The sequence below is a fragment of the Dryobates pubescens genome, chromosome 13, assembly GCF_014839835.1.
Source record: "Dryobates pubescens isolate bDryPub1 chromosome 13, bDryPub1.pri, whole genome shotgun sequence".
Classification (NCBI taxonomy): domain Eukaryota; kingdom Metazoa; phylum Chordata; class Aves; order Piciformes; family Picidae; genus Dryobates; species Dryobates pubescens.
Window position 1 is genome coordinate 20,513,050 of NC_071624.1, and position 19,757 is coordinate 20,532,806.

General features: G+C 57.1%; 1 protein-coding gene across 1 annotated transcript in view; it reads left to right on the forward strand.

Annotated features, from left to right (window-relative positions):
• COL26A1 (collagen type XXVI alpha 1 chain) overlaps positions 1–19,757 on the forward strand; it is a 203,155-nt gene that overhangs the window by 32,922 nt on the left and 150,476 nt on the right. Inside the window, exon 3 of the mRNA XM_054167110.1 lies at positions 15,184–15,291. Coding sequence (XP_054023085.1) covers positions 15,184–15,291 — 108 coding nt within the window. The remainder of the gene's footprint in view (positions 1–15,183; positions 15,292–19,757) is intronic.

The following is a 19,757-nucleotide window of genomic DNA, read 5'->3' on the forward strand; positions in this document are numbered from 1 at the left end:
TGCATGCAGCTGCTGGAGATCTGAGGCTTGTGTTTTAGTCAGGTGATGCCTCCTCACCTCTAAGATGAGAACAGCACTTCCCTTGGCCTGCTCTGCTCTATGACTTTGTGAACTTCTCCACAGATCTTCTCTGCCCTGCCCTGCTGAGCCCATATCTGGAGTCCTGTGTCCAGCTCTGGGCCCCTCAGGTCAGGAAGGACTTCAGGGAACTGCTGGAGAGAGTCCTGCACAGAGCCACAAAGATGCTGAAGGCAGTGGAACATCTTCCTGATGAGGAGAGCCTGAGGGAGCTGAGGGCTCTGTAGCTGGGAGAGGAGGAGCCTGAGGGAGACCTCATTGCTGGTGCTAAAGCTGTGCAGGGTGAGTGCCCAGGGGCTGGAGCCAGGCTCTGCTGGGGGATGCCCAATGCCAGCACAAGGGGCAGTGGTGGAAGCTGAGGCAGAGGAAGTGCCATGGAAACAGGAGGAAGAATTCTTTCCCTGTGAGGTGCCAGAGCCCTGGAGCAGGCTGCCCAGGGGGGTTGTGGAGTCTCCTTCTCTGGAGATATTCACAACCTGCCTGGATGAGTTCCTGTGTGAGCTGCTCTGGGTGCCCTGCTCTGGCAGGGGGTTGGCCTGGATGAGCTTTGGAGGTCCCTTCCAGCCCCTCACATTCTGTGATTCTGTGACCATAATTGGCCAAAATCAGCCTAGTTTTGACTGCAGTGTTGGTGTGTGGCTGTTGGGGTTGGTAAAGCAGGATCCTGGGCAGGGCAGGGATGTGAGGAGCAGCCTGGATCCTGGGCAGGGCAGGGATGTGAGGGGCAGCCTGGATGCTGGGCAGGGCAGGGATGTGAGGGGCAGCCTGGATCCTGGGCAGGGCAGGGATGTGAGGAGCAGCCTGGATGCTGGGCAGGGCAGGGATGTGAGGGGCAGCCTGGATCCTGGGCAGGGCAGGGATGTGAGGGGCAGCCTGGATGCTGGGCAGGGCAGGGATGTGAGGGGCAGCCTGGATGCTGGGCAGGGCAGGGATGTGAGGGGCAGCCTGGATGCTGGGCAGGGCAGGGATGTGAGGGGCAGCCTGGATGCTGGGCAGGGCAGGGATGTGAGGGGCAGCCTGGATCCTGGGCAGGGCAGGGATGTGAGGGGCAGCCTGGATGCTGGGCAGGGCAGGGATGTGAGGGGCAGCCTGGATCCTGGGCAGGGCAGGGATGTGAGGGGCAGCCTGGATCCTGGGCAGGGCAGGGATGTGAGGGGCAGCCTGGATCCTGGGCAGGGCAGGGATGTGAGGGGCAGCCTGGATCCTGGGCAGGGCAGGGATGTGAGGGGCAGCCTGGATCCTGGGCAGGGCAGGGATGTGAGGGGCAGCCTGGATCCTGGGCAGGGCAGGGATGTGAGGGGCAGCCTGGATCCTGGGCAGGGCAGGGATGTGAGGGGCAGCCTGGATCCTGGGCAGGGCAGGGATGTGAGGGGCAGCCTGGATCCTGGGCAGGGCAGGGATGTGAGGGGCAGCCTGGATCCTGGGCAGGGCAGGGATGTGAGGGGCAGCCTGGATCCTGGGCAGGGCAGGGATGTGAGGGGCAGCCTGGATCCTGGGCAGGGCAGGGATGTGAGGGGCAGCCTGGCAGGGCCCCAGCTAACAGTCACCAGACACAAACACTGACTGCTTCAAACATTTTCTGCTTCTAACTGCTGCTGCTGAGAAAATCCCTCTCTCCTCCCTGGAACCATGCTGCTTCAGATGGGGGCTGGATATTCTGACTCCTCTCCTACTCCTTTAATCTTAGCAAAAGGAATGTTCCCAGCCAGGCTGTGTTTATCCTGCTATTTTCTGCTGTGCTCAGTGGTCACACAGCTGTTTCACCCCAGCCTTGGAGCATCTTGTCTCTGCAGCACTTTCTGTCTTCAGAGAAGCTGAAGATTCACAGAATCCCAGCATGGAGGGGCTGGAAGAGACCTCTGGAGCTCACCCAGCCCAACCCCTGCTCCAGCAGGGCACCCACAGCACAATGCCCAGCAGCACAATGCCCAGGGGGGGTTGGAAGCTCTCCACACAAGGACACTCCACAACCTCTCTGGGCAGCCTGCTCCAGGCCTCCAGCACCCTCACAACAAACAACTTTCTCCTCCTCTTCACATCCAACCTCCTGGGCTCCACCCTCTGCCCCTTGTTGCCCCTTGTGCTGTCCCTGGGCACCACTGAGCAGAGCCTAGCCCCAGCCTCTTGCCCCCCACAGCTCCTTTAGCTCTTGCTGAGCATTGCTCAGCTGCCCTCTGGGGCTGCTCTTCTGCAGGCTCTCAGCCCCAGGGCTCTCAGCCTTTGCTGCTCCCAGAGCTGTTCCAGGCCCCTCAGCAGCTCTGCAGCCTCTCCTGGACTCTCTCCAGCAGTTCTCTGTCTCTCCTGAACTGGGGAGCCCAGACCTGGACCCAGGACTCCAGATGTGGCCTGAGGAGGCCAGAACAGAGCGGGAGGAGAACCTCCCTTGCCCTGCTGACCACACTCTTACTCATGCACCCCAGGACACCATTGGCCTCACCACAGAGCTCTGTGCTTTTGGTGCCACTGAATGTCTCAGGCAGCACATCTTGCATGGCTCATTCCCTGTGGTGTGTTCTCCAGTGCTGGGTGTGCTCTTGTTGTTGTTTCCATTTTAGCTGAGCACATTGCTGCTCCCAAAGGGATTTTCTGAGCTAGTCTGCAGAATAACAAAGCCAGAGTTCTGCACACCCATCCAGTTTGGTCTTCTCTGCTTTTGAAGCCTCTCTTGCTGCAGGGTCAGGAGGAGAAGCAGGGGAATCTGTCCCCCCGGGGAGTGATGTTTCTCCTCAGTTTCAGAAGTAGTAACACCACAGGGAAATCCTCCTCTCTTTCTTTCTTTCTTTCCAGTCAATTGAGTAATACTTCCCAGAGCTTATTGCAGTGCTATTTGAAGTCACACACAAACTCTTGGGTCTTGAATTCCCTCATCCCTCTCCAAGATGTGGGGTCAAGGCTTGGGGAAAGAGTCTCTGCCATGCACACAGGGAGTATAAAAGCAGGCTGAGCAGGACCCATGGAGGCTGTTGGTGTGTAAGAGACGGAGCTGGAGCACAAAGGTGGCTTCCCAGCCCTGGGAGCAGTGTGGGTGGCTGGGTGCTGCTGGCTGGGCACAGGGGAAGGGCCATCTGCTTCCCAGGGGGGTGGTGGAGTCCCCATCCCTGGAGGTGTTCCAGAAAGGGGTGGCCATGGTGGGGTTGTGTTGGTACTGGATGGCTTTAGAGATGTTTTCCAGTCAGATCCATTCTGTGGTCATTCCTGCACTGTGCACAGGGCTCCTCAGGCTGCTAACTGAAGGCCTTTTGCTCTTGTCCAGACCTGCTGAGCAGGCACTCTTCCCCTCTCTGGCAGGGAAGTGCAGTGCTGCTCTGCAGGAGCTCTGAGCTGTCTGCTCATCAGGACAGGAGCTGCTGGTTGCTCTGGTACAGGCACAGAAACAGCTGTGTCTGGGGCCTTTGTTCTTTGGGCTGAGAGCCTGTCAAGCACAGCTCTGTACACTTGGGGTGGGAGGTGTGCAGGTGTCTGCTCTCTGGCCTGGGTGAGTGGTGCAGACCAGACGTGCTCAGAGGTGAGGAGTCCTCCTCCTCCCCTTTGGCAGAGGCAGGAGACACGTACAGTGGCCTCCAGCTCTCCTGCAGCTGCAGGCTTTGTGTTTGCTCCAGTGTCTGCAGGAGGAGGTTGGAGACTCCTCTGGTTATGTTCTGCCCTGGGGGACTGCAGGAAACAGCAGAGCACAGGGCTGGCTCACAGTGTGATGGCCTCTGCCTTGCTCTGAGAGCAGACATGATGGCAAAGGTCCTCCTGTGCCAGCTGTGGCACTGCTCTGAGAGCAGACATGATGGCAAAGGTCCTCCTGTGCCAGCTGTGGCACTGCTCTGAGAGCAGACATGATGGCAAAGGTCCTCCTGTGCCAGCTGTGGCACTGCTCTGAGAGCAGACATGATGGCAAAGGTCCTCCTTGTCCCTGTGCCAGCTGTGGCACTGCTCTGAGGGGATGTTCTCTGCTCTGTGTGCCCAGAGAAGCTGCCTGGTGTGATTGGTGTCTGGTAGGCTTTGAGTTATGGTTCAGAGTCACAGAATGGTTTGGGTTGGAAGGGATCTTAAAGATCATTCAGTTCTAACCCCCTGCCATGGGCAGGGACACCTCCATGCAGGAGGCAGCCACAGCCTCCCTGGGCAACCTGTGCCAGAGTCTCCCCACCCTCACTCTCAAGAATTTCTTCCTCATCTCCAGTCTCAGTCTGTCCTCCTCAAGCTTCAATCCATCACCCCTCATCCTGTCACTCCCAGCTGTTGGCCAGCTCTCCTTCCCAGCTCTCCTGGAGCCCATTCAGGTACTGGAAGGCTGCTCTAAGGTCTCCCTGGAGCCTTCTCTTCTCCAGGCTAAACAGTCCCAACCCTCCCAGGCTGTCCCCATAGGGGAAGTTTTCCAGCCCTGTGATTAACTTCACAGCATCCTCTGGATCCACTCCAGCAGGTCCATGTCCCTCTCACGGTGGTTTTATGCTGCTCTGTCTGGACTGGGCATAGTGATGGTGGGGACCAAGTGTGTTCTTGATAGCTTCTCTGAGAAGCAACTTCTCTGGGGGCACCCACACCATAGTGGTGTTGCTTTGCCAAGACCTGCCCAGCCCTTTCCCACCTCCCTTCTTCCCAAGGCAGCCAAGATGAGGTTACTTCAGCTGATGGATCTGAAGCCTGGTTTCCCAACAGCCTTGTTTGCTGTGGGGACTTGTAGATTTTTGGCACATCTGTGAATCAGGCAGTGTAGGAAGGCACTGAGGTGCTGGAGCTGGCACAGAGAAGGCAATGAAGCTGGGGAGGGCCTTGGAGAGCAGGTCTGGTGAGGAGAGGCTAAGGGACCTGGGATTGTTTAGCCTGAAGAAGAGGCAGCTGAGAGCAGACCTTTATTTACAGCTACCTGGATGGAAGCTGGGGTGAGGCTGGTGTAAGCAGCAGCAGGACAGGAGGTAAGGGCATCAAGCTGTGCTGGGGAGGGTTAGGTTGGAGATCAGGAAAAATTACTCTGCTGCAAGAGTGGTCAGGGACTGGCACAGGCTGCCCAGGGAGGTGGTGGAGTCCCCATCCCTGGAGGTGACCAAACCCAAAGCAGCTGTGGCACTCTGGGACATGGTGTGGTGATCATGGAGGTGCTGGGTATAAGGTTGGGCTTAATACCTCGGAGAGCTTTGCCTGCCTCAGCGACTGCAGGATTCTGTGGGTTCCAGAGGAGCTGCCACGAGCTTTGCTCTGGTCTTCTCATGCAGAGGTGGCATTTGTTCTGATGAGGAGAGGCTGTGCCTGTTTGAAAGGAGGTTGTAGCCAGGTGGGAGTTGGTCTCTTTCCCAAGCAACCAGTGGCAGAACAAGAGGACACAGTCTCAAGCTGTGCCAGGGGAGGTTTAGGCTGGAGGGGAGGAGAAGGTTCTTCCCAGAGAGTCGTTAGCCATTGGAATGTGCTGCCCAGGGAGGTGGTGGAGTCACTTCCAGGCTTGGATGTGGCACTTGGAGCCATGGTTTAGTTGTCAGGAGGTGTTGGGTGGCAGGTTGGACTTGATGATCCCTGAGGTCTTTTCCAACCTCATTGATTCTGTGATTCTATGAACAGGCCTAGGGGCTTGAGCTGGGGCTGCGCTGCCAGCAGGGCAGTGGGTGAGGGAAAGCCTTCATTCCTTGGTACCTGGGTTCTTTGCCAGTAAAGAAGGCAGGTTCAGTCCTCTTGTTATCCTGAAACCCACCTGTGAGGGAAGTTGAATGTTTCAAGCCTGGGGCTGGAGCTAGCTGGAGAGAGGCTGCTGCAGGTCGGGAGGTCTCCTGGGAGGGCAGCCGCCACGAGCACCTCTCACCAGCTGCCCAGCTCTGGGGCTGTGGCAATGTGGCACACCTCCCCTCTCCTCTGGGCTTGCTCTGCAAACAGCTTTGTTTGGCAGTGCCAAAGGGCAGGGGAAATCCAGAGAGGGGGAGGCCCTTCCTGTGTGGCCCCTGCCAGGGGTCACCACTCTGGCCTGCTGCTGGAGGCTCTGAGCCAGGAACTGTGCCCTGCTTGTGTCCCCCTGGCTCTTGTGCTCAGTGATGCTTCCTTGAGAGCTAGGGGAGCACACAGTATCAGAGTATCAGTCAGGGTTGGAAGGGACCACAAGGATCAGCTAGTTCCAACCCCCCTGCCATGGGCAGGGACACCCCACACTAGAGCAGCCTGGCCAGAGCCTCATCCAGCCTGGGCTTAAACACCTCCAGGGCTGGCGCCCCAACCACCTCCCTGGACAACCCATTCCAGGGCTTCACCACTCTCATGGGGAAGAACTTCCTCCTTACCTCCAGCCTGAATCTCCCCACCTCCACTTTCATTCCACTCCCCCTAGTCCTAGCACTACCTGAGATCCTGAGAAGTCTCTCCCCAGCCTTCTTGGAGCCCCCTGCAGATCCTGGAAGGCCACAATGAGGTCACCTCAGAGCCTTCTCTTCTCCAGACTGAGCAGCCCCAACTCCTTCAGTCTGTCCTCACAGGAGAGGTGCTCCAGCCCTCTGCTCATCCTCGTGGCCCTTCTCTGGACACCTTCCAGCACCTCCAGCTCCCTCTTGTCCTAGGGGCTCCAGAACTGGAGGCAGTACTCCAGCTGGGGTCTCAGCAGAGCTGAGCAGAGGGGCAGAATCCCCTCCCTTGCCCTGCTGGCCACACTTCTCTTGCTGCAGCCCAGGCTCTGATTGGCTTTCTGGGCTGCAAGTGCACACTGAGAGCTCCTGTTGAGCTTCTTGTCTGTGAGGCTGCTTGGCTGCCATCCCTTAGCATGTCCTGACTTCCCCAGCTGAGCTCCATCCCCCTCCCCAGCTGAGGACTCCTCAGGGGCTCCCTCCTCAGATTCCCCCTCCTGAGCTCCCGCTCGCAGGGGCAGGAGCAGGGGACGCCGTTTCCCCAGGGCTGGTGTGTGCTGGTGAGCTCCTGGAGCCTCTCTCCTACCAAGCAGGCAGGCTCTGAGTGTTTGATCTGGTCTAGGAGGAGCAGTGGCCTCGAGCTGTGCTCTCTGGGCTCTTGTCTCAGTGTTGCCCTCTCCCTGGGACCTGTTGTGGAGTAGATTGGATTCACCAAGGATGTGGCAAATGGGTGTGCATGAAAACACTAGCAACTCGTTATTGACATGAAAGATTGCCAGGAGCACGTTGCATGGGTTGGCTGCAGGGGTGGGATATGGCTTTACAGTGGGAGTGTGCAGGATTCAGGCAACAGAGCCATTGTTAACAACCTAAGCAAACCAGGAGGAATATCAGAGAGAGAGAACCCCCAGGAGCAAAATGGCTCTGGACCATGGGGGGAAGACTTCACAAGGGCCTTCAAGCCAGAGAGGCAAAGAATCAATTACTCACAGCTGGCTGCACCCAAGCAGGGAGTGCTGCTGCTGTGCAGCAGCTGGGGAGGCTCTGGGCTGCTCTCAGGTGCCTCTGGGCTGCTCTCAGGTGCCTCTAGGGTGCTCTCAGGTGCCTCTAGGGTGCTCTCAGGTGCCTCTGGGACAGCTTTAGGCTATGCCTTGACATTTTTTCCCCAGATCTTGAGCAGACAAGTAGCACAATGTAAACAAATCACTCTTGGGTGTAAAAAAGGGAAATAAAGATCATTCCAAACAGTCCTCTTGGAGAGAGATCTGCCACAAGATTGGTTGTACCAAAACAGTTCTTCTTCCCTTCTTGCTGCTTCACTCTGGAGAGAGACTGACCTGCTTCTGCTTGACCTTGGCTGCATTGCTGTGGTTAAGCCTAACAACTTTCCCTGCTCCTTTCTCCCTTTTGTACAGGGGGGTGAGGGGGAGGCAGGGAGGGAGAAGCTGGTAGCTTCCCCAGGTCTTTGCCCAGCAGGGTTCTTGTGCTGGTTGTTAATTGTGAATCCCTGCAGCTATTGTAGCTCCTGGGTATTTTGTACCCATTCACTGCAGCCCACTGCAGACTGGAGCTTGCCTGTCAATACAGCTGCCCTTTGCTGCCAGCTGGGCTGGGCTGGCAAAGGTCATGTTGGGGGGAGATTTCAAGCCACCACAGGCAGGCAGGGCTGCAGGCAGGGCTGGCTGCAGGCAGGAAGGCCACACAGGCTGGGGGCTGGGCTGGCTCCAGCAGGACAGAGGCTGTACAATGCTATTGCCAAGGGCTCTTGGCTTTCGTGGGGAAACTGAGGCATGGCAAATTTCTAGCTGCAAGGGGAAGCAGGCTTGGCTCCAGCTCCTAAGCCTGTGGCTTCTCTGGCTTGCAGTGTGCAGGCTCCTGGCTTTATCCCAGGCTCTGGACCAGGCAGTCGAGGCAACTTCAAGCCAGGTAGGTGCAAGCAGGTTCAGGCAAGGCAAGATGACTAGAGATCAGCCTGCAAAGATATCCTGCCTCAGATCCAACTGGGCCAGTAGGGCAGCTGAAGCCAGCACAGAGTTACCCAAGAGAAGGGACTCTGCCAGGCTGTGGCCACAGAAGCCATAAGCCTAGGCCTGGCCTGGGAGCAGTGGCCAGCAGAGGTGCTCTGGGCTTCTTCACCAGGGGTGTTGGGGCCTCTCCTGTGTCCCTCTTCCCAGGTTACCCCAGCACCATGTCTGGACACATCAGGGTTTGTCTGGGTTTGGGCTGGGGCTCCTTTGGCCCTACCATGACAGGACCTTGCTGAGAGCCTTAGCTGACATGTTGGGAAATCACAGAATCATTGAACTGAGCTGAGCTTGGAAGAGACCTTTGAGCTCCCCAAGCCCAGCTCCTCACCCAGAGCTCACACTGCTGCTGAGCCACTGCCACCAAACCACAGCCCTCAGCACCATGTCCATGCAGCTCTTAAACACCTCCGAGGATGAGGACTCCACCACTTGCCTGGGCAGCCTGGACCAGTGTCTGAGAGCCCTTGCTGGGGAGAAATACTTCCTAATACCCAACCTGAACCTGCCCTGCCATAATTTGAGGTGGTTTCCTCTTGTCTTACCACTTGCTCCATGTGAGAAGAGACCAACCCCTCCCTGGCTCCAAGCTCCTTTGAGGCAGCCCTAGAGGACATTTTGGTCTCCTCTCAGCCTCCTCTTCTGCTGACTAAATCCCCAGGTTCCCTCAGCCCTTCCTCACAGGACACCATCTCTTGAGTAGAGTGGCAGCTCCTGATGTTTTGCTTCTCAGCCTTGTGCTGAGAGGCCTCTGCATGCTGAGCAGATCCTCTGGCTGCCTGGGAAGCTGAGGTGCAGGCTGTGGCTCATCCTAACCTCTTACTGTGGTTTTGCAGATTTCTGTGCCAGTGATTGTGGCTTGGGTGGCATCCAAGGGAAAGCTTCCCCATTCTGCTGCTAATCCTTTCTTTCCTGTCTGTTGTGTTTTCCACACATCTTCATTCTCAGGCTTCTGATGTTGAACAGGTTTCTTCTTTTCCTCTCCTTTGTCCATGGTTTTTACCCTCTTTTGATTGCAACACTTCAGGTGTCAGATGCTGGTGATGCTTTGCTAAGGAGTTTCCTTTGCTGCCCTCCTGGAGCTGCAGGATGTGATAAGGTATCACAGAATGCATCAGGCTGGAAGGGACCCTCAAAGGTCATCTTGTCCAACCCCCCTGCAATCATCAGGGACACCTCCAGCTAGAGCAGGTTGCTCAGAGCCACATCAAGTTTGACCTTGAATGGCCTCAGAGATGGGGCCTCCACCATCTCTCTGTTCCAAGGTCTCACCATCCTCACTGTGCAGAACTTCTTCCTCATGTCCAGCCTAAATCTCCCCTGCTCCAGTTTCAAACCATTGCTCCTCATCCTATCACTATAGGCCCTTGGGAAGAGTGCCTCCTCAGCCTTCCTGTAGGTCCCCTTCAGATACTGAAATGCAGCTCTAAGGTCTCCCTAGAGTCTTCTCTTCTCCAGGATTAAAACTCCCCAGCTATCTCAGCCTGAGGTTCTGCAGCCCTCTGATCATCTTTGTGGCCTCCTCTGCACCCACTCCAGCAGCTCTATGTCCTTTCTGTGTTGAGACTCCAGAGCTGGCCCCAGCCCTGCAGGTGAGGTCTCCCCAGAGCAGAGCAGAGGGGCAGGATCCTCTCTCCAGCTCTGGCCAAGCTGCTTTGGATGCAGCCCAGGCTGCCCTTGGCCCTCTGTGTTGCCGGTGCCCATTGCTGGCTCCTGCCCAGCTCCTCCCCCACCAGCACCCCCAAGTCCTCTTCTCTAACCACAGTGCTCTGTCACACAGTTGAGGGAAAATGATGCTGTGAGGAGCTTTAGAGCAACTTCAGAGCAAATGGGAGCAGGCAAGCTGGGGCCACTTCAGCTGCCTGACTGCAGGATGCTGAGCAGAGCTGCAAACATCAGGACTCTTCCAGGAAATTCAGGGTGGGTGGTAGGCTGTGACAGCTGAGCCCCATGTTTGTCATGCCCTGAGAGGTCCTCTCTCGTTGGGGGATTAAGCTCTAGCTGCTTCCCCGGCACAGAGCCGCTGCCAAGATTCCAGTCTGGCTCAAGCCACTCTCCACACTTCATAATGAAGTTTGAGAGAGCTTTAACATCCTGGTGTTGGCAGAAACATGGGTTTGGAATCACAGAGTGCTTGGAGGCTCGCTGGCTCTGGCCACTGGTGAGAAGGCTGCAGGCTTTCATCTGGAGGTCAGCTCCAGCTGTGGTGCCAGTGACAAAGCTGTGAACCTCTGACTGAGGGTTGGGGGCCTCCGTGTGGACAGATGTCTGGAGTCCAGCGCCAGGACTGGGAGGCTGGAGACTTGGCTTCCGGTCCTGGTCTTTGCCAGAGCTGTTCTGAGAGACCCTCAGCAGGACATTGAAGTCTTTGTGCCTTGGGTGTCTCTGAGCAGAAGCACTGAAGCTCTGCCCTCATCACTGTGGGGCCAAGTGCTCAAGCTTGCTCCTGACTGCAGCCTCCTGAATCCCACTGGAGGCAGAAGCACGAAGGGCAGGAGGGACGAGCTGGCTCTGCCCAGCCTGTGTGAGACAAGTGCCTGGAGGCGAGCTGCCAGTATCAGCAGGGCCTGGAGTGCTTTTTGGCAGCTCATAGATGGGGCTGTGATGTCCTCAGGAGAGAGAGTTGCCCTCCCAGCGCTGCCTGATGCCTTCCCAAGAGCAGGCGGCTGGGGAGGAAGGTTGGTGGCAATGGGAGAGGCTGCGTCCTGTGTTTGACAGCTGGAATGAAGAATCAGCAAGGGTCTACTTCAGTACCTGAAGGGCCTACAGGAGAGCTGGGGAGGGACTTTGGACAAGGACTTGGAGTGACAGGATGAGGGACAATGGATTGAAGCACGAGGAATGCAGATTTAGAGTGGAGAGGAGGAAGAAATTCTTCCCACTGAGGGTGGGGAGACTCTGGCGCAGGCTGCCCAGGGAGGCTGTGGCTGCCTCCTCCCTGGAGGTGTTCAAGGTCAGGCTGGATGAAGCCCTGAGCAACCTGGGCTGGTGGCAGGGGGGTGGAACTGGATGAGCTTTCAGGTCTCTTCCAACCCAACCCATTCTGTGATCCTATGAAATGAGTTTCCCCAGGACAGCTTAACCATGGCCTCCCCTGCAGGACATGTGGGCAGTCTCTCCAGCCAAACCTTTGGGGCTGCTCCTCGGGGTACTGACATCGCCACAGGGCTGTCCTGCTGTACACCTGTGCCTGCCAGCCCTTGGAGGGGCTTGGGATGGAACTCATGCAGTTCCTGGCTCTGTTTTGGCCTCGCTCCCAGCCCGGGGTGGCGCTGCAGGAGGAGCAGGCTGTGCGCTCTGTCTCCCGGCGGCTCTGGGCACCGCGGGATCAGGCTCATCCCTGAGGAGGCTCCAGGGCTTGGGGCTGCTGTCTGCCTGGCCTGGGGAGAGAAGCATAAAGCTGCAGCCTGCAAGGCTGTAATCCCGAAGCCTCAGGCTCTCCCTGTGCCTGCCAAATTCCTCTGGCTGTTAAATCAGGGTAGAAGCTCGAGGGGAGCTTGTGGAGAGCAACTTCTGTGCTTGCTCTGAGCGTGGGGAGCAGCAGCAGCAGCAGCAGCAGTGAGCTGTCTGGCTGTGTGCTGGGGAAGCTCTGCTGTGCCAGCTCTGAAGGGCTGCTGGCTTCCAAGCAAAGCTGGCACTGTGCAACTGTCCACTTGGTGCTGACTTCAGAGTCACTGGTGCCTTGCAGAGGTCAGAGGATCATGAAGGCTGGAAAGAACTCTTAAGGTCAAGTCCAACCTGCTACTCAATGCCCCCCTGACCACTAGGCCCTGTCCTGAAGTGCCACATTTGTAACCCTTCAGTCTCCACTGGGGCATGGTGGTGCTGGTGCTTTGCTTGGGACCTGGGGGTGCTGTGTGGGGCACACAGAGCTGCCAAATGTGAGAGCCTTGGCTTTGGTGGGGGAGAGTGCAGCCCTAGTTCAGAGGGAAGAAACTGAAGCATGGGTCAGCAAGCTGCAAGAAAGGCTCCTTGGAGATCACTGGTGTGGTGTTGAGTCAGGAGAGCTCGAGAGGGCTTTTGTACAGAGGCATGGAGGGGCAGGACAAGGGGTAATGGCTTCAAGCTGGAATAAGCTGGAGTTAGATGAGACAGTAGGAGGAAATTCTTCCCCATGAGGGTGGAACAGATTGCCCAGAGAAGTAGTGAAGGCTCCAAGCCTGGAGGTGTTCACAGCCAGGTTGTCTGGGGCCTTGAGCAACCTGGGCCAGTGGAAGGTGTCCCTGTCCATGGCAGGGGGTTGGAATTAGATAACCTTTCAGGTCTCTTGAACTCAAACTATTCTCTGGTTCTGTCTTTGGCATATAATTGTGGCAGTACACCCCAGATCTGAGGGGGGGTGGTGGTGAAGAGAAGACACCCAGGAGGCTTCTGTGGCAGTGATGTTTTGGAACCTATGTTAGCACTGAGTTAGGAAAGGCTAATGCCAGGCAGTGATCAGCAGCAGAGGAATCCACATCAGCGCTGGTAAGGGAAAGAAGTCAACATCTCTGCTTCTTGCAGTGCCTTGCTAGGATGAGACCTCCACAAGGCACAGTGCTGGTGGTGCCCACTCACTAGTGGTGTCCCCCAGGGATCAGTGCTAGGCCCCAATCTGTTCAATATCTTTATTGATAATCTGGAGGAGGGGATGGAGTCCATCATCAGTAAATGTGCAGCTGACACAAAGCTGGGGGCAGGAGTTGATCTGTTAGAGGGTAGAAGAGCTCTGCAGAGGGACCTTGCCAGGCTGGACAGATGGGCAGAGGCCAAGGGCAGGAGATTGAACACATCCAAGTGCCAGGTGCTGCACTTTTGCCACAGCAACCCCAGGCAGTGCTACAGGCTGGGGTCAGTGTGGCTGAGAGCTGCCAGGCAGAGGGACCTGGGGGTACTGGTAGGCTGAACATGAGCCTGCAGTGTGCCCAGGGGGCCAAGAAGGCCAAGGGCATCCTGGCCTGCATCAGGAAGAGTGTGGCCAGCAGGAGCAGGGAGGTCATTGTGCCCTGTGCTCAGCACTGCTCAGGCCACACCTTGAGTCCTGTGTCCAGTTCTGGGCTCCTCAGGTTAGGAAAGATGTTGAGCTGCTGGAAGGTGTCCAGAGAAGGGCAACAAAGCTGGGGAGGGGTCTGGAGCACAGCCCTGTGAGGAGAGGCTGAGGGAGCTGGGGTTGCTTAGCCTGCAGAAGAGGAGGCTCAGGGGAGACCTTCTTGCTCTCTCCAACTCCCTGAAGGGAGGTTGTAGCCAGGTGGGGGTTGGTCTCTTCTCCCAGGCAAGCAGCACCAGAACAAGAGGACACAGTCTCAAGCTGTGCCAGGGGAGGTTTAGGCTGGAGGTGAAGAAGAAGTTCTTCACAGACAGAGATTGGCCCTTGGGATGTGCTGCCCAGGGGGGTGGTGGAGTCACCATCACTGGAAGGGTTTAAATGGAGGCTGGCTGAGGCACTTGGTGCCATGGTTCAGTTGGTTGGGTGGTGCTGGGTGGGAGGTTTGTGTGGTAGTTTTAGGCTGTGCCTAGAAAATTTTCCACAGATCTTGAGCAAAACCTGGTAGAATGTAAATAGATTGCCACTGGATGCAAAAGGGAAAATAGTATCACAGTATCACAGAATCACCAAGGTTGGAAGAGACCTCAAAGGTCATCAAATCCAACCTGTCACCACAGACCTCATGACTAGACCATGGAACCAAGGGCCACATCCAATCCCCTCTTGAACACCTCCAGGGATGGGGACTCCACCACCTCCCTGGGCAGCACATCCTAATGGGTAACGACTCTCAGTGAAGAACTTTCTCCTTACCTCCAGCCTAAACTTCCCCTGGCACAGCTTGAGACTGTGTCCTCTTGTTCTGGTGCTGGGTGCTACAGAGAAGAGACCAACCCCTTCCTGGCTACAACCACCTTTCAGGTAGTTGTAGAGGGCAATGAGGTCACCCCTGAGCCTCCTCTTCTCCAGGCTAAACAACCCCAGCTCCCTCAGCCTCTCCTCACAGGGCTGTGCTCCAGACCCCTCCCCAGCCTTGTTGCCCTTCTCTGGACACCTTCAAGTCTCTCAATGTCCTTCTTAAACTGAGGGGCCCAGAACTGGACCCAGTACTCAAGGTGTGGCCTAACCAGTGCTAGTGCTAAGGTCTACATCATCCTATTGGTAACCAACCCAAGGTCAGTTGTGGGAACTCTCTCTCTCTCTCTTTGGTTGTCCTTTGCTCTGGCAGCCACCACCTGGAGCTCCTACTGGCATCCTGTCCTTGGCTGTGTTCCTTTGTAGTGCCTAAGTGCTAACAGCTACTCTTTGCTCTTCCTTCTCTTGTCCCATGTACAAGGGGGGGAGTTGGGAGCTGTTGGCAGCCCCCTGGTTTTGCCCAGAGTGGTTCTTGTGCTGTTAATAAATTGTGCATGTTGTGTATTCTGGACACATTCCATAGCTCCAGACTTGAGCGTGCTTGGAAACAGAGCTTCACTGGCTTGCAGCTGAGCTGGTCTGGCCATTTTATCTTGGGGGTAATTTCAGCCCACCACAGTTGGGCTTGATGGTCTTGAAGGCCTTTTCCAACCTTGGTTAGTTCTGTGGTTCTGTGTTGCTGGAGGCAGAGGTGTGGGGAAGAGCCTGCAGAGCAGAGGGCTTCAGGAGAGCAGTGGGGGTTGTGTGATCTATGCTGTGGGGCAGCCTTGCTCTGCTATTCTGTGTCTCCTTCCTCTGGAGCTGGGTGCTCTGGGCCTGTCTGCAGGCAGGAGGCTGTGCTGTGAGGGGGCAGGTGGCAGGGTGCCTGCTGCTGACTTGTGGCTTGTGTTAGTTACAGGACTCTCATCAGGCCCACATACAAAATGTCCTACCGCACGGTGACGGCGCTGGAGTGGAGATGCTGTCCTGGCTTCACGGGGAGCAACTGCGAGGAGGGTAAGTCAGCTGCCGTGCACTGCCCCTGCAGGGCAGCACAGGCTCTGTGCTTGGCTTGAGCTGGGCTTTGTTCCTTCACCTGCCCTGCACCTCTCAAGCACAGGAGCATCCCCCTGCTCTGCACTGCCCGTCGCTGCCTGAATGTTCACACAGGCTTGGAGGGTGGGCTTGGAAAACACCACACGGAGTGCTGCACAGCAGCTGGCATGAGGCAGGGGGAAGAAATGAAGACATGGGTACTCAGTGCTGACCTGTGTGCGCTCCTGTCTTCTGTCCCCATGGCACAGGCCCTCAGGAAATGTGCGTCCTCCACAGAAGGCTGCTGCTTCTCTGCAGCCTTCTGCCATTGCTGTCCATTGCTGGGCCCTGGATGGCTGCTGGTGAAAGGTTTCTGCCTTGTTGGGCACAGTGGTGTCTCTGTTCCCAGAGAGTGCTGAGTTGAGTTGGGCACCAGTGCCCCTTCCTGCCCTCCCCTGGCTGGTGCACCATTGGGGTTGCACAGTGCTGAAACCCCAGCTGTGGGCTTGGGGTTTGGCCTTTCACAGGGAGGAAGACTGAGGGCTCCTCCAGAGCTGGAAGAAGGGAAAGTCTTTTCCCTTTATCATCCTGATGGACAAAAAGGACAGGGTTAGCATTTCCTGATGTTTTCTGCTTTAACTGTTGCTGCTGGGGCTCTGGCAAAAGTCCTGCTTCTCCACAGAGGTGCAGCAGGCGCTAAGACCTCTGCTCAGTCTGTGCCCTGAGTGTCCATGGCTTAGGAGAAGGAGAGAAACGGAGCTTTGGGTTTTCTGTTTGTTTACTTCAGGTCGGCAGCCTGTGTGTTGGCTGCTGAAGGCTCCCTGGGGTATCCACCATCTCTAAGATATCTCTAGCTGTTTGTGAGTGCATCTCATTACCTCAGTACTGTGATATCTTGGTGCTAATCGTGCAGTTCAGGCAAATTCCTAGCTAGGAAGTTGTCTGCTTACACCCACAAAGAAGGCTGGTTGCAAGGATCAGTGGCTTTGGGCTGCTGAAGGAACAACAGCTTCCCAGAAGCTTAAGGAAAGGCTTAATGTAGCAAAGCTCCCTGAAATTGCAGCCTGCAGGAGGGAACTTTGAATTTTAACATGCTGCTCAGGGAAGCAAGCCTGGGAAAGAGGAGCTGCTGTGTGCAGCTTGGCATTTCCCTGTCACTGCGGGGGAGAGGGATTCTGCTTCCAAAGGAGCTGCAGCTCAGCCTGGCTGAGAACCTGACTGAGGAGTGGAGCACCTCTCTGCGTGTGCGCAGCGCCTCTGCGTGTGTGCAGCGCCTCTGCGTGTGCGCAGCGCCTCTGCGTGTGCGCAGCGCCTCTGCATGTGCGCAGCAGCTCTGCGTGTGTGCAGCGCCTCTGCGTGTGTGCAGCGCCTCTGCGTGTGTGCAGCACTTGCGTGTGTGCAGCACCTCTGCGTGTGTGCAGCACTTGCGTGTGTGCAGCACCTCTGCGTGTGCGCAGCGCCTCTGCGTGTGTGCAGCACCTCTGCGTGTGCGCAGCGCCTCTGCGTGTGCGCAGCGCCTCTGCGTGTGCAGCGCCTCTGCGTGTGCGCAGCGCCTCTGCGTGTGTGCAGCACCTCTGCGTGTGCAGCGCCTCTGCGTGTGCGCAGCGCCTCTGCGTGTGTGCAGCACCTCTGCGTGTGCGCAGCGCCTCTGCGTGTGTGCAGCACCTCTGCGTGTGTGCAGCACTTGCGTGTGCGCAGCGCCTCTGCGTGTGCAGCACCTCTGCGTGTGCAGCACTTGCGTGTGCGCAACACCTGCGTGTGTGCAGCACCTCTGCGTGTGCAGCACCTCTGCGTGTGCAGCACCTCTGCGTGTGTGCAGCACCTGCGTGTGCGCAGCGCCTCTGCGTGTGCGCAGCGCCTCTGCGTGTGCGCAGCGCCTCTGCGTGTGTGCAGCGCCTCTGCGTGTGCGCAGCGCCTCTGCGTGTGCGCAGCGCCTCTGCGTGTGCAGCACCTGCGTGTGCAGCACCTCTGCGTGTGCGCAGCGCCTCTGCGTGTGTGCAGCCTCTGTGTGTGTGCAGCAGCCCTGTGTTTGTGCAGCCTCTGTGTGTGTGCAGCAGGTCTGTGTGTGTGCAGCAGGTCTGTGTGTGTGCAGCAGCCCTGTGTGTGCAGCAGGTCTGTGTTTGTGCAGCCTCTGTGTGTGTGCAGCAGCCCTGTGTGTGCAGCAGGTCTGTGTGTGTGCAGCAGCCCTGTGTGTGCAGCAGCCCTGTGTGTGCAGGCTTGGGAAGCAGGAAGCATTGCAGCTCGGTGGTGCTGCTGGCGCGAAGGAGAGAGCCCAGCTCCGTCCTGCAGTGCCAGAGCTGCCTCAGCAGAGGTCAGTGGGAAGACAAAGGCAACCGAAGCTTGTTCGGGGAAGGCAGCGCGGACGCCGCCGGGGCAGGGCTGCGGAGCCAGGTGACAATGTCCGGCAGTCAGTTTTGAAGGTGGAGCTGTTCTGGGCTGGGCTATGGGCTGCGGGCTGTGAGCAGAAGCCAGTAGCCAGCCCCTGCTGTCCCGGGTCAGACTCTTTGTAGCTTTCTTTCCTCCCCTCTCTTCAACCTCTGCACTGCCACCAGCGCTGGGCTCGAGAGAGGAGGAAGGGAACCAAGCAGCAAGACCCTGCTTGAATACTGCAGGGTTGTGCCCCTGCGTTCCCAGCAGCAGTGTTGGCTGCGGTGCTGTGCGCAGCTCCTGGGGCTGCCCAGAGCAGCACGTTTCAAACTGAGGCTTTTGCTGCCTGCTTTTGCTAGTGCTTAGCCTTAGGGGCTCTCGGAGTTGTAAGCAGAAGAGGCCAAGAAGAGTTTGTTAGGGATTTTTGGCAACCTGATACTTTGTGCTCTCTCCTTGCTGCAGTCTCTCCTGCTGCAAATTCAGCTGCGCTGGGGGCAGGATGCTCGCATCTGTGAGGGTCCTTCCTGAAAGCAGCAGAGAAAAGAACACAGGAAACAACTGAAGGCAAACACAGAGAGTGCAGTGGTAAAGCCACAGCGAATTAGCAGGGCAGCAACTCCAAACCCTTTCCTCTTTTGGGGGTTTGGTGTTAAGAGTTCTCCTCACCATTTCCTGTCACTTGTGCGTGCAGCTGGTGCTCTGCCAGCTGTGAGGTAGGTGGCAGCGAGGGCACCTGGTGGCCTGCACTGTTTGTCACTTGCCCTCCGGCTGTGTGGCAAACACCTGAACGCTCTGACACTTGCTGCTGGTCTCCACCTGCCAGCAGTTCCTGCAGTGACTCTGAGCTTCCACCTCCAGATGTCTCCTGTCTCCAGAGACATCTTCCCCAGTGGGCCCTGGTTGCATTCTCATCAGTAGGACAGACCAAGCCAGGAGACAGTGGACTGGTCAAGCAGGCAGTGGTTTGGGGAGCTGTGTGTGCATGGCCATGGCTGCAGGGTCCCCTCCTCAGACTGGTGCTGCTCTCTTCATACAATCACAGAATGGGTTGGGTTGGAAGGGACTTTAAAGATCATCCAGTTGCAACCCCACTGGCATGGCAGGGGCACCTCCTACCAGCCCAGGTTGCTCAAAGCCTCATCCAGCTTCCAGGGACGCATCTTGAGGCCTGGGAGATGCTATCAATGGATTTCTTCTTTAATCCCAAGTGACAGAGGTGATGCTTGCTCCGTTCTGGAGCAATGTCTTTGGGGGAGGCACTGCAGCCTCTTTGGATGAAGGATTATTTTTGCTAGCTGTGCTTTTATGCAGCCTTCCTTGGCCACTGAAACTTCTTTCTCTCAGCATTTTCTGAGGGAAGGTAGGCTGGAGGGAGGGCAGTCCAAGGAAACCAAGTTGAAGAACTGGCAGTCCCTCAAAGGCTGCAGTGCAGCTATTTCCAACACGTGGACTTCTTCTCGCCCATCCTTCTTATCTCCTGAATGGCAGGGAAGCAGTCCAGCCTGGATGTCTAGCCCCAGAGTCTGACAGGCTCCTGATGAGAAGGGCAGGAAAGCTGGGAAGGGTCTGGAGAACAGGGCTGAGGAAACCAGAGTTGTTTAGTCTGGAGCAGAGGAGGCTGAGGAGAGACCTCATTGCTCTCGACAGCTCCCTGGCAGGAGGCTATCTTCACATGATCCGGGTTGGTCTCTTCTGCCTGGTATCAGCTGATAGAAGGGAAGGAAATGGCCTGAAACTGTGCCAGGGGAGGGCTAGGTTGGAGATGAGGAAAAATCTCTTTGCTGCAGGAGTGGCCAGGGATGGGCACAGGCTGCCCAGGGAGGTGGTGGAGTCCCCATCCCTGGAGCTGTTCAAGAACCCTGTATCTGTGGCACTTGGGGCCATGGTTTGGTGGCCATGGCGGTGCTGGGTTGAGGGATGGGCTCAGGTCTTAGAGGTCTCTTCCAACTCAACCCGTTCCATGATCCAGTGTCTGGCTTGCTGCCGCAGCTCCAGTGAGCAGCTCCCCTCCCACAGCAGCATCCTGCGCCCCGCCAGAGCAAGCTGCTGACTGCAGTCTGGCTGTTACCGAATGTCTGACCCTCA